Source organism: Cyanistes caeruleus, chromosome 2 (assembly GCF_971803275.1).
Source record: "Cyanistes caeruleus chromosome 2, bCyaCae1.hap1.1, whole genome shotgun sequence".
NCBI classification, from domain to species: Eukaryota; Metazoa; Chordata; class Aves; order Passeriformes; family Paridae; genus Cyanistes; species Cyanistes caeruleus.
Genome location: NC_141702.1, coordinates 29,974,304 through 29,988,728, shown reverse-complemented (window position 1 = coordinate 29,988,728; position 14,425 = coordinate 29,974,304). Strand labels below are relative to the sequence as shown.

The 14,425-nt window shown below is 36.2% G+C and overlaps 1 protein-coding gene across 26 annotated transcripts in view; it reads right to left on the bottom strand.

The window, feature by feature from the left end:
• Nucleotides 1–14,425, bottom strand: part of LOC111925814 (regulating synaptic membrane exocytosis protein 1) — a 135,892-nt gene that overhangs the window by 119,776 nt on the left and 1,691 nt on the right. For all 26 annotated transcript variants that reach the window (XM_023922394.2, XM_086876249.1, XM_086876233.1 and 23 more), the window contains exons 2-4: nucleotides 3,900–3,967; nucleotides 3,047–3,157; nucleotides 1,037–1,136 (exon numbers count right to left, since the gene is read on the bottom strand). In XM_023922394.2, the coding sequence (XP_023778162.1) occupies nucleotides 1,037–1,136; nucleotides 3,047–3,157; nucleotides 3,900–3,967 (279 nt within the window). The remainder of the gene's footprint in view (nucleotides 1–1,036; nucleotides 1,137–3,046; nucleotides 3,158–3,899; nucleotides 3,968–14,425) is intronic.

Genomic DNA, 14,425 nt, shown 5'->3' with positions numbered 1-14,425 from the left:
CAAAACAATGCATTTTTTCCTGGGAAATAATTCTGGCTCTAAAGCTGCTTTTAGAAATTAAAAATAGCTTTCATTAAAAAAACCCAAAAAAAAAAAAACCCAGACCAGAAATAGAAAATTAGGATTTCAGCCTAAAAAGTTTAAGATCAGTGAAGACAAATTTAATTTATGTAATTATAGTCTGCCTTTAAAATCTATAAACAACTATAATAGTTGGTATCAACCCCATGCATATTGATTCGGTAAGAAAGAAAAAATTAAATATGCCAAAAACGTAGAATATTGTTAGAGACTCATCATCCTTTTTAGTTCTTTATTACTAGCTGCTTCACACAATTATCCTTAATAAAGCCATACACATTGGCATTGGAGCTTCTGGGTTCTTAAGACACTACATAGGTACCTAGCTAAAACAACACGTAGAAAGTAGCTGCTTAGAGCTATAGTAAAAATATAAACCATTAAGAAATGACTTGGAAAAGCAAATGCTGTGCATAATTCACACTTCATTTAGAAGCTTGAAAAGTGCCATTAGCACAGCCATTTACTTGTAAGTGCAATATATACATCTAATAGAAATGAAATATTTTAGGGCCATTTTTTTGGCTTGTTTTCCATTTTCATTTTTAACAGCTAACACTGAAAGGAACACTAATAAAATCCACTCTGTATGCAGTGTGTTGTCTTTCAGTGATGTGAATTTTGTTTGCCGCAATCAGTTTAAAAAAAAATGTTTGCATTGCTTCTCTGGAGTGTAATAAGTAGCTCTTGAGCTGGCAAACATTTACCAGTGTCACAGTGTCACACTGTTACCAGCATGCCTCAGGAGTGTCTTTTGTTTTGCTTATACATCCAAGCAATTGATGTTCGTAATAGAATGTAGGCAACCATGGCATTTCATAACAACATTACAGTATTGTTCTGTATTTAAAAAATATTATCATAACACAGGAAAAATGTTAATATAAATTAAAAGTTGCATTCAATAGACCATTAGTAAAAGGCAATATATTTTATATGCAACTGATTGATTTACCTGCTCTGAGATGCCCCACCACATCAGCCAAGCTACCTTTCTTCACTTTGGTAATGAAGGCACCGAGTCGTCCTAATTCCGTCATTTTTCCTCCAACAACCTAGTTAATCACAAATTTGTGAGTCTCCAAGCCACAAACCAGATGTCACAAATATATAGTCTAATCAGTTTTTACATTATTTTTAAAATTACACCTGAAATGTTCATAGGCAAACCTATTGCCAATTTGGGTTTAGAGAGGCTTAAAGACAGAAGTAAAGTTGACACAATGAATAAAGTTGATATTCCTTTTACAGTGTATGACTAATCAATCTTATGCAGTTTGCTACATAGCTAAATTTGTTGAAGAAAGAACTTCCTAATAAATAACACGAAAATGCACTTTTCACATATAATTGTCTGTCATGTATTCAAATTTAAATTGCAAGTGGGCATCATTTCAAGCATATGAAATCCCAAAATGCAGTTGGTGCATCAATTGAAAACTTGGCAAATACACTACTATTAAATAGGGGCAACAAGTTCACAAGAATATTGACACTGGTAAAACATAGGCACTCTCATCCAAGGACATGACAGGACAAACCAGCAACTTCTGGCTTTTGTCAAACAGAAGATAACCTGAAACCAAAGAGATCTGTTTTTGAAAACGACTACAGGATACAGAGATCACGAACATCAGGAAAAAAAACTAGTTCCCTCAAAAGGCCAGATTTTAAATAAAATACAAAGAAAATGTAGTCTTGTTAACTTGCTATCTCTTTAACTATCTTACTCTCTCCAGTCAGGTGAGGGGTTTGGATTATTTCTTTTTGGTCAGGAATATCCCAGAGGAGTTTTATAATAAAGTGAAACAGTAGAATAATGGTTCATTAGATATTAGTCCCCCATGCTGAAATCACAATAACTAGTAGGAGCTTTAATACTAAAAAAAGATCCAGAAGCCTATGCACCAATAATATCATCACATGATAGTGTGTAAAATGTATCAATGATGGCCTTAGTTCATATTACATACAACTGAAAACTTGAAAAATCAAAGAGAAACTCTACAACTCCACATTTCTTATTGGAGCAACCTTTCTTTCTCACATATTCACACAGGATTGTTTGCTGGCAGCTTTGTGCTATAGACTACTAAACACTTAGTAGAGTGAAGCTGTTTTCATCTTTTGTATTACCATGCCACATTATCTTACTTCAAGGTGAGAATATTTCAGATTTTGCATTCTTTCTGTTGCTCTCAGGTGAAACAGAAGGACACCAAATTAAATTCTATCACTCATCTTTGTTGTTCTATAGATTTAATAATATATGTTCAATTTCTCACGGAGTGAGAAATGCTTGAACTGGTACACTGTATTCCCCGCTAGCTTCAGAAACAGCACTCTCTTTTAAGTGTTCTGGCAATTGAGATACATGAACCTAAAAGTCTGCTAAAAATGTAAATTAGGGATTTAAATCAATTGGACAGTGTTGCAAATCTCTCAATTTTGGTGTGCTAGATTAGTTGGAATTGCATTCAATACAACTTCAACTAAGTTGTTAAATTAAGAGGATTTTTTGTAAATTTTTGTGTAAATATTTGGTTACTTTCTACACAGTTTCTGTTTTAAAATGGCTGTGTGGCTTTTAAACACTGACCTTGTAAGCATTTGCATCCAGATGACATTTATGTATGTGGATTGTAAGATGAATTATTTGACTAAACAAGGTGGGACTCCATTAGTGCATTGCCATGTGCAGTATCTATCTTGCAGACAAGAAGCTGAATAAACATCCTTTTTAATCAAAATGGTTTAGCCCCTTTGTCATGAATAACTGAAAACTGTATAGGAGTAAATGTATTTATAGTCATAATTTATCTGTATAACTTTCAAAATTTAGCAAGAGCAATACATTTTTTGTCAAAAGACCATATGGAGAGTCCTCTGATTTAATGTGTTACACCTCTGTGTCTAAGGTCAGTGAACTTCCTTTCATCCAGCACATAAATTATGTAATACTTACTTTTAGCCCCAGTAATGCACCTGATTCTTTAGGCATGGTTGTTCTCTTGTTAAGAATAACACGCCCAATTAAGCGATCTCCCTCTTTGGAAGGCTGCCACGTTACGGGATGCTGTTAAAAAATCAAGCAGTGCAATTAAAGAACTGTGACCATTCTCCAGTATTTAGATGCACATGTATAAACAAGTAAAATTACTGTATCATCATGTCACAGTAGACACAAATATCCTTCTGATGTGTTACATATTGTACCTGAGTTCTCTATTATTATTTCTGTTGGACCCTGGCTATATTAAACTTTAATGCCTCTTGTAAGAAAATCTCAGCATTAAGTCTACAGATAGAATTCTAATCCATTTCAAAATTCAATACAATTAAACATTTCAAAGACACCTTAAGTAATCAAACTGAATATTTACTTTTAAATTACATTACTGCAAAGAGCATTCAGAAATTCTGTTCTTTAGAATAATGCATGTCATTATGCAGGTCTACCATATTATATATGGTTCATTTTATAATAAAATCAAAATTATACTTTCCAATGTAAAAAAAATCACTAATCTTTCCCAGAGCAGCATCACACTCACACCTGCTTTATCTGTGGTTCATAGTGAAATTAAGTGCCATGTCTATAAAGGAATTAAAAGTCAAGTTAAAATTCAGGCAATTTTACAAATACACACTTTGACAAAAATTTCTTTCTGATTTCCATTCCCTTGGTAGTCTAAAACAAATTTTCATATGATTTGTGTAGAATTTTTTTTTTTACAGTCAAATATATATGCTGAACTGAAATAATTATTAAAAATTTTAACTCATATTTTATGAACCCCTATTTTTGTATTTCTTACCGAACTAATAGGGGACGTCTCCCTGCTGTGCCACGTGGCAGGATCCAGCCAGTAATAATCCAAGTCACCTGGAAGAATATGAATAGAAAGAAATGTGTAATCTCTCAAACAGAGAAAGATGTATGAATGATTACTTCTGCATGCATGAATTTTAAAGTGCAATCATTTGATGAAGCAAATACAAAACCTTTATTATGATTAAAATTAATATATCAATTTGAAAACAATATAGTGTGTTAATATAAAATAATACATATATTTGGACCTCTGCTTTTTCATGAATTGCACCTTAGAATTGGTTGTGCACACTGTCTATTTTAACCTTTGCTCAGTCCAAGAATGGACCCCAAAGCATCACATTAACAGCCCTCCTCCTCCCACCATCTCCATAAACACACAGGACTACAGCTAATGACGACACGAGAGGGAATACTCCACAAAAGAGGCACTTAGCTATAGTTAAGGACAGAACACTCAACCATGCTCTAGAATCTGCCAAGATCAATGCTGTGACAACAGGTACTTTACAGAGGGAGAGGCACAAGGGCTGGTAACAGAGTACCAGAGAGAACAGCCACACAAATGCAGCAAATAGTACCAACAGCAGGTACAAGGCTGCAATCTTCTCTCTCACTTGGGACAAACTTATATGCTGTGTTCATCAAAAACAAAAGACCATTAATTACAGTGGTCTGGAAGCCATCAGCCTATCAGGACAAGGAGGGCACTTTTGGCACTGTATCTTCAATATCTTAACTCCATAAAACAGATCTCTGTAAAACTACTGTTAGATGCCTGTGTTCTAGTAAGAGTAGTGATCTAGTAGAAGTCCAAACAAAGCATGCAAGGGAGTAGAAGATACCTTTACATACAGAGAATTTTCTTCATTCTTTCTCTACAAATACTTAGATGCCTATTATGAAATACAAGTTGTAATATTCTCTATAACTCATGAAATCTTTAATAGCTTACCATCTACATGATCATATGCCCAAGTTTATTTTTAAACAGCATATTACTATCATATGCATAACCACATGAGGCTGTTTGCGGTTTCATTAGCTACTGCAGATCTGGGGGTTTGGAATACACATTAAATCACATTAAAGATCTTTCAGTTTTATTTTTAGGATCCTTCCTTGTGCCTTTAGAAACTTCAAAATTACAACAAACCCACAAACTACACTGACAGTTGCAATGCTGGCAGTAATCTCAACTCTATGGTACAGAGCTCCTCAAATTTCACTGATGGACTCGAAACAGCACCAAAAATCTGCATGAGCTGGCCTGCCACAGGCCACACACAACACACTTTGTCTTCTTACAAAGATATTTGCTCAACAACAGAGAAATGTTCTGGAGGGAATGAATGTCAGCTCCAGCATGCAGATAAAAGTATCTAAGTCCTTAAAAATATTTTTGCTCATCTCTGTCTTTCCTTGCTTCTTTTTCCTGTCTTCCTTCCTAGATTCAGCTTCTTATTCCTAGTTTCTGTGCTGGTCTTCCTTCTGATTACTGCAGATCCAAGACCATTTAAGTCATGCACCTGGCATCCTTCTCCACCAAGACCCTGCTGCAGCAATATCCTCTCATACATCTTCTGTCTTGTCTAACCTGCCAATTTTTTCTATTCTTACCACCTACCTACCCTTTGCTGCCTTTTCTTCCCTGCCCAATTTTTTCTGTCATCTGTCTGTTTCTGTGTTTGGTGTCCTTTCTTAACGTTCTGTATTTTAATCCCTCTTTAACCTCAAATCCTTTGATGGTAAGCTACATTCCTGCACCCTCCTTCCCACATCTAAACCTTTAGGTGTCTGTCCCTTTCCCCACTTCTGTCTGTCCCACGCTTTGCTAAACTCCAAGCCATCAGCTACATCCACAATGCCAATTCTCTCACCTTCTGCTCTCAAAAGCTGAGACCAGGAAATGCACTGCAAATGCAGCTCTACTGAGCTGGAACAGGAATGATGTGCTCAGAAGATATAAAAGTAGCTATTAAATCAAACATCTTGACTGAAAATCACTGAAAGTGGTAAGTCTACCATTTGGGGAATACTTTATAAGCTGCAAAAATACATGAACTGGGGAGAGAAAAGTACACATTCTTTAAAAATTACTTAATTTTAAAATTTCCATAAAAATGCAGTATGATACAGACCAATGGCACACAAAAGTCTGGGGGAATTTGAAACTATAAAAAAGATTATACAGTGGAAAATGGCAGTTAATCTATTCATAAACACTCATCAAATAGAACATAAAAGTTAAGACACAAATAAAAAAACTCCCCAAATGGGCATAAAAAAATTTGCAGCAACACTGATACTAGAGACATCAGCAGTTCAGTACGCTGCTATATATTTGAAAATAATTTCTCCCTGGTCATCCCATGCCATTGCTCCTTCTTTGTCTAATGCCTATTTATGCCATTCTTGCACTGCTATAGTCTCGAATTCACTCCTTGTATAATTGCACAAAATAACTCCACTGCAGCAGCATTATAGAGATCCAGGAATAGGCAGATAACATGCAAAAAACTTAGTAAGAGCATAGCTTCAAAATTTCAGGTTTTCTCAAAAAAACAACCACCAAAATTTAAAAAAAAAATCCCTAAACACAGAGAACACTTTCCATTGGTAAAAGTCATTAAAACTAACTAGTAAAATAAGAAAAATTAAGACATTATAGAGAGGAAAAAACTACTTTTGTAAGGAGCAAATAATAGCTTCATGGGTTTAAACTGCTTTTAAATACTTTCTAAACTATTCTTTAAAAACATGAACTTCAAAAATAATAAGCCCCCATGAAAATACACATATACTGTATCATTATTTTTTGTACATTACTGATGTATTCCTAAAACATATTATTAAAAACACATTTGCAGTTTTAATGTATGATTTCATTAAGACCAACCAAGTAAAAAGAAGTATATATTTGTAAAACCTTATTTCCTAAGGGAATAATTCAAAAGTCATATCCTAACAGCAGGGAAATGTTTTCCTACTAACATGCTGCTGCTCAATTATTTACTTTTGGATGCACATGGATACAATAATAATTTACTTAAGACACAAATGTGTTGAGCTTTTTCCATAAATCTTTTGCAGCCTTCCATCAAAATTCAAGATGGGGAGTAAAACTCTCAATATTTTATTTTTTTTTTTTATATCTGAACTATGGTGTGTGCTTTCAAAATAAAGGGAAAGGTAACTCATACCACCAAAAATCCATTTTCTCAAAAATGCTTTGTCTTCAGCAGCATTATCCATAGCAAAAGCTAACATTGTAGTACTGTGATTTCAAGAAAGATCCTGAAAAGCTGAGAAGTTCTGGAAAAAAACAGCCTTGTCCCTCTCACAAAACCAAAACAAGCACAAAATATGAGAGAGTGCTATTGTGTATGAGCAGTCATGCTGATTTCCAAAGAGTCTTGAATACTGGGCATAAATTACCCCAGGATGTTTTCCCAAATCTATCCAGACTGTATGCAGAGACTACTGATATTCAGCAAAGAATGTGCTTCAGCAATTTGCTCAAATCCATATGTGCTGCATTTGCAGGAGTTACTTAAGAAGCAGAATCTAATGGTAAGTGTCAGTCAGCCCATGTTAGGCACTTAATTGACCATTAGCAGCACATACCTGCTAATTTATAGAGCAGTTCAGACAACTAAGAAACTTAGACAAATATTTTTCAGAGGCTACATCTAAAATTCCTCTGCAAACTAAATACTGCATCTCTCTAATTTAACCCACAGAATCACAGAATGGCTTGGATTGGGAAGAGCCTTAAAGATTGTTTCAACCATATCCTCACACATCTTCCACTAGACCACGTTTCTCCTAGCCCCATCCAGCCTGGCACTGAATACTGCCAGGGATGGGGTATCCACAACCTCTCTGGGCAACCTGTTCCAGCACCTCACCACATTCACTGTCAAGATCTTATCTAAATATACTCTTTTTCAGTTTGAAGCCATTCTCCTGTGGCACATCACCTCAATCACTTGTAAAAATTCCTTCTGCAGGTTTTTTGTAAACCTCCTTTAGGTAGCAAAGAGCTACTAGAAAGTCTTGACAGAGCCTCCTCTTCTTCAGGATGAACAGCCCCAACTCTCTTAGCCTGTCTTCACAAGAGACATGCTTCCATCCTCTGACCATCTTCATAGCCTTCTCTGGACTCACTCCAGCAGGTCCATGTCCTTCATATGTCAGGAGCCCAGACCAAGATGGAATACTCCATGTGATATAACACCACAGTGGAGTAAAGGGACAGAATTACCTCCCTAAACCTGCCGGCCACGCTGCTTTTGAGGCAGCCCAGGATGCATTTGACTTTCCAGGCTACAAGCTGCTCATGCTGAGCTTTCATCCACCGACACCTCCCAGGATCTTCTCCTCAGGGCTGCTCTCAATCCATTCTCCACCCAGTCTGCACTTGGGGTCTGCTGATCAAATCCACATCTCTCCAGTTTAGAGGCAAGGATGCCATTAAATGGGACAGTGTCAAATTCCTTGCACAAGTCCAGGTAGCTGATGTCACTCTTCCTTTATGCTGTAACTTCACTGTAGAAGGCAACTAAATTAGTCATGCATTATTTGCCTTTAGTGAAGCCCTGTCAGCTGCCACAAGTCACCTCATTATTTTCCAAGTTTCCTTAGCACAGTTTTCAGGATGATCTGATCTATGATCTTGCTGGGCACAAAGGTCAGACTGACTGGCCTGTAGTTCACAAAATATCTCCTTTTTCTCTTTTTAAAAATGAGGGCTATGTTTCCACTTTCCCAGGCAGTGGGAACCTCACCAGACTGCCACAACTTCACAAATATGATGGGTAGTGGCTTAACCACTTCATCTACTGGTTTCTTCAGGAGTGGCAGATGCATCTCATCAGAACCCATGGACTTGTTCACCTCCCTGTTCCTTAGATGGTCTCAAACCTGATCTGCTACAGTGGGCGCTTTCTCAATCTCCCAGTTCCTGCCTTTGCCTGTGGCAGCCTGGGCAGTGGAGCACTTCACTGGAACACTTCTCAGTGAAGACTGAGGGAAAAATTCAGTACCTCAGCCTTCTCCATATTCAAGGTAACCAGGACTCTTCTTTCCTTCTGGAGAGAGGTCACTTTCTCTAGTCTTCTCATTATTACTGACACACCTGTAGAAACTTTCCTTTTTGCCTTTGATGTCCCCAGCCAGATTTAATTCTGTCAGGGCTTTATCTTTCCGAACCTGATCCCTGGCTGTTTGGACAATCACTCTGGTGAGCTATTGTCACAGATGTGGTACATCTTACTGTTAAGCAAGAAAGTACTTCTACACCCAGGAAAGAACATTCTATTATTTTATCAGAAAAATAATTCAGTGTATAAACAACATATGTTTACATCATTCTAGTTTAAGTTGCTAACTAACCACATAAAAAGAATATGTGAGTACCCTGGCTTGGCAAACAGCCCTCACATTCCTGTGGCAAGCGGAGAATTCAAAACTCACATATTGGCAATTTATACAGAAAGCTTCACAAAAATGCTCATTATCTCTTGGTCTCAAACCGACCCACTCCAGATGTCTACAGTTAAGAACTTAAATCCTTGCAGGACAATATCTGTGTTTTACCATCTACACACTTCCATATGACATGCTGGGTCATGCAGTTTGTGGGAAGAATGCATCACAATGCTCTGAAATTTAGGTTTTCTTTTGCAATGAAAATATACAATTTAGTTTCCTGCTGGCAAATGTCCTAAGCACTGAATATTAACATACTGTAAGACTCCAAAGTTAAAGTAAAGATTAGTACACATTAGAAGTGACAATTTATATCTATCTATATATACGTAATACTCCTATTTCAGATACAGATGTGGCACATAACTCCAAAACTAGGAACTAGAACTAGCTTCTTGAATTGCTCTCTCAATTCATTATTTATTTAGGTATTTTCATTTAATGATGAGATATAAAATTACTTTTCCATATCTTAATTAAATTTCTAAGTAACAAAAAACCTTGGGAAAAGGGTCTACACAGCTGTATCAAGCACTAAGCTCTCAGATACAGGTAACTGACAACCTGGGCTTATTGAATACAAGCTGAAAATAAATGGTTATTCCTTACTTTTCTGTTTAGAAGACATGGACATTTCAAACTGTTTCTCATTAAAAAAAAACCCATTAGTTTAAAAATCTTTTTAAAAGTGGTAGTTACATTGTGAATAAAGAGATGCTGATTGATGTCTGCAAGCAAGAAATATAGAAATAATTAGACAAGGAAGTGGTGAACTTATGGAACACTATCTAGATAGTTAGGGGCACTAATATTAAAATCTAGTGAAAAGGAAAATCCATTTGACTTTTCCCCTAGTTACCATGGCAAAGTTGTTCCTTTACAAGAGTTTGCAAATTCATAATTAGTTTTATTTTGTAAAGGAATAATTTTTCAGTTGGTGATTATGAAGAAATCTTTCAACGTATTCTTTTTTTTTAATCTGGACTTAAGGACAATTTTCTATGGTCTGTTTAAAATATAGTATGAGTTTCTTATCCAGCTATTTTTTATGTTATAGGTTGTGATTTGCTTTTAACTAGGTGTACAGGTCAGACATATACTTTTTTATAACGAAGTATTGCACTTGTGTTCGTTGATGGATGAAGGTTGCTCAAAAGATAGACTTGCAAAAGACCTTCCAACACAAAAACAGCTGGGCTCATTTCCATGTTTCACAACATGGACTTCCTGAATTATTTCAGTGTTGTTTTAAGGCTTTATAAATTACTGAGAGCCAGGACTACTAATCTTGCCAAGGGAAGCTGAAAGCAAAAAATCACAACCTATCTAGTAAACTAACTAGTAAAGTTTTTAGTAACTAGTAACCTATCTAGTAAAACTGAGGATTTTTGAATGTTTCTAAAATTTTTAACATGGACACAAGCAACACAACAAGGAAGCTATTAAGTTTCCTGAATCTCTAGGGAATCTTATTAACTCTCTGAGCCAAGATTACTTAGTAACTTCACTCAAACACCCAGAGCCTTCAAAAGTTCATCAACCCCTTTCCAGCTAGATTCTTATTTTTATCTCAGAGACCATCTAAACTGCTGTTCTGAGGATGTGTAAGTCTTATTGCAAGCATGTGAGTCCAAGAATATGTATGATTCACAGAGGGATGGCTCTCTAAAGCATACTCTGTAGGGTCATGACAAAGTGTGACAGACTTAGAAATGTACAATATTAAGCAAGATGCATTAAGAATGCAAAGAACTTGCATTAATCTGAAAGTTATTTTACAGGGTTCATTAAAAATACCTTCTTGAGGATACCAGATGGTTAAAAATGGTTAGCATCAGGAACATAAAACCAACAGACAAATATTTTGATTTTGATACTGTGGCATTTAAGGATTTAAGGAAAATTTTGCTGTCTAATTGTGGTCTCTGATTTTGCTGACTGGGATTGCTCTCTTTTGAGTGGAATCTAATTTTGTAGACGGATGGAAGGAGATATACTACTAGAAATTTAGAGCCTCTCTGAATAAATTTATTCTTTCTATTTAATTCCAATTCCAGTTCAGTTTCATTGAGTTCCTGTTTCACATAGTTAGCACTTTCAGTTTTGATATGATTTCTTGAGAATATTTTTGTTCATTGTATAATTAAATTTGAAAAATGTATAGCAAGTAATCTCAGAAAGCCACATGGTCTCATAATTTTGGATACATATGTACACATAGCACCTAGTACACTAAAGGCCTGACAAGTTATTAATATTTTTTCTGCTGTTCTGAAAGAATTCCCAGCACTTCAAATACACCATGCTGTTCTTCAGCATAACACGATTCTTTTTCCAGTGGGTTGGTTTAGGTTTTTTCCCCTATCTTCTGTGCACATTAAATCAATTGAGTAGGTGTTGATTGCAAAAAACAGGTAATATTTCCATTTTGGTCTCCTTTGGTACTTTTCCTCAGAGTTTTAAAAATCTGAAGTTTGTCTTTTTTTTTTATTTTAGTATTTGTTAAAAACCGGTTTATTAACAAATTATCATTGAAAATCAAAGCTGAAAATAAACTCTCCCCAAACCCCAGGCTGTTTCTATACTGCCAATAGCTAGAAATTTTAATAAGGATGAAGGAAGAAAAAAACCTTAAAGCTGTAAAGCAGCAGCCCACACCTTAGAAGTCCCATGGATACAACACCCAGTAAGGCATCAGTGCCCTGGTAGAACACACTGCAAATAAGGTGCCAAAACAGGCAATGCCCAGAGAAACTTATTTGAACACACATTTTCTACTACTGTGTGGAAAGAAGAAAGGCATTTCTGCTCAGATACAGAAGAAAATGGTGTTTACAGACATGCTGATAGAAACAACAGCAAATGTAAGCAAAGCTTCTCATTATCCACAGGACCAGGGGAAGGGAGAAAGACAGTGAACCTTTCTGTTGTCCAACATATGCACACAAACCTGCAAACCTGCACAAGATAATTTAGAAATAACAAGATGCTATTTCATAATCTTGTTATTCATAATTTCATCTTCATGAAAACTGGAGGAGATAATTAATAATGTAATAAAAAGAAAGTCTGAGAATAGGAAGAAAAAAAAGGCTCTTGGTTGCTCTGAGCTTCAGGACTGTAGAAGGAAATACAGCAGATGAAATTCTCTAATTAAAGAGAAAAGCATTTCAGCAGCACCATGATGGGGTCATATTCTGGAAGATCAAATTAGGAAGATGAAGCCTTGTGAGAGTTTGTTTTGGTTTCTTTTTTTTCTTGATTTGGTCTTTTTTTGTGTTTTTGTTGTTATTTTTCCTTTTTGCTTTGGGTTTTTAAATTATCATTCATGAGTAGCCTCAATTACTCTGCATTAGAAGATAATGAGAGGTTTTGTTTCTCCGGTTCAGAGGGGAATACTGCAGGGACAATCTCTGGAGTGCACTCTGAGAGATCACTGACACTAATAAAGCAATGAGCCAAAGATCTTTGGAATTTTGCTGCCTACCAGTAGGGAGGAAATAGTTGAGAATGTGAACCTGAATAAACTTCATAGTCTTCAGAAAGGGAGCAAAGCCGAATAGAAAAAAAGCCAAAAACCTTACTACAAAAAATAAAAATCAAAAAAAAATCCTGTTGCCAAAAAAACAAAGCAAAACACTCCAACCTTACAGAAAATAAGGAAGAAGCCACAACAGCAAGAGGAGTCCAGCAATGATGGAACCATTTAAGAAATAATACCAACATTAGAAGCAGAACCAGGCCAATTCAGAAGAGAAACGCAGTCAAAGACTGACCAACTAAATCATTAATGTTTTATTTTCTGGAAGAATCAGAGTTCCCTCTGAGTGTGTAACTTACAGTGATTGAGTAGCAGGAAGCACACAAGACAAAATCAGAAACACAAAATATAACGCAAACAGCGCTGTATGCAAAAACAACTGAGATAATTCAGCAGCTGTTTAGCTGCACTACCACTTAGAATGTAGTACCAAGTAGTAGCCAATCTAGAATACTATGTAAAGAATCTGCTACTATTTGGCTCTATCAGAAAATGTCAAATGCATTCAGCTGAGCAGGATTTTTGTTTGCGAACATGCCATGTTAAGAGTCACACCGGAAAAAGTGTCTAGCATAAGGTGAAAACTTATTTAGAAAATAATATTCTAAATATATTCTAACCATATTCAGCTAAAATCGGTAACAAATACCCCCCAAAGTAGTCATTAATCAGAGTCTGTAGTGTTTGTCTGGATGGACCACAGTAATAGTCAACACCCAAATTACTGTTCCATGTAATACAGAAACATATAAGACTCCTAAGTGACTTGACCCCAAGGACAAAGGAATAGCTTTTTATAGGAAGCCAGAACCAGACTTCAAAGCTACCCTGACAAACTAGGAAAAAACAAAACTGTAAATAAGAGGATCAGGCTCAGAGTAGACAAGGAAATGGCTCCACACTCAGACCAGGATAAACAAGTGTAGAAACAGGGAGAAATCCACCAGTTGAGAGCTCTCAGCACAGAAGATGATGAAGTGGATATAACTGATCTCAATGGTAACAGGAGAGGATGGCATACAAACCTGGCTGCTGCTGGAAAGCCACAGTCCTTGCCCTTTGGAAGTTACAGGGCTGGCCAGAGGCCAAGACTCCAGTGCCTTTCCTACTTTTGCTACAAAAATACCTCCAAAGGTCATACTGGTGAGGAACTTAATATTTTGTTGTTCATTTCAGGGACTTTATTTTGCTTTATTGTCCATCATGGTTTGTCTTTTGGGCAGCCTTGCACTTAACCAATACCCTGACATAAGAGCTGACCTTGAGGGAAGCTCATTATCTCAGGTTCTGTCCTTGCAGCACACAGTTCAAATTTCAGAGAGGAATATTTAGGAAACTGAATTGTCATTATGGGGGAGAGATGATATAAATTTCATGGACAGAGAGCTATAGATAGGCTGGTTAGATAGTCCATTATATCTCTGTAGTCAGGGGATGTGGGGATCATGGTGATTTTAAAGAATCTTTTATATCTC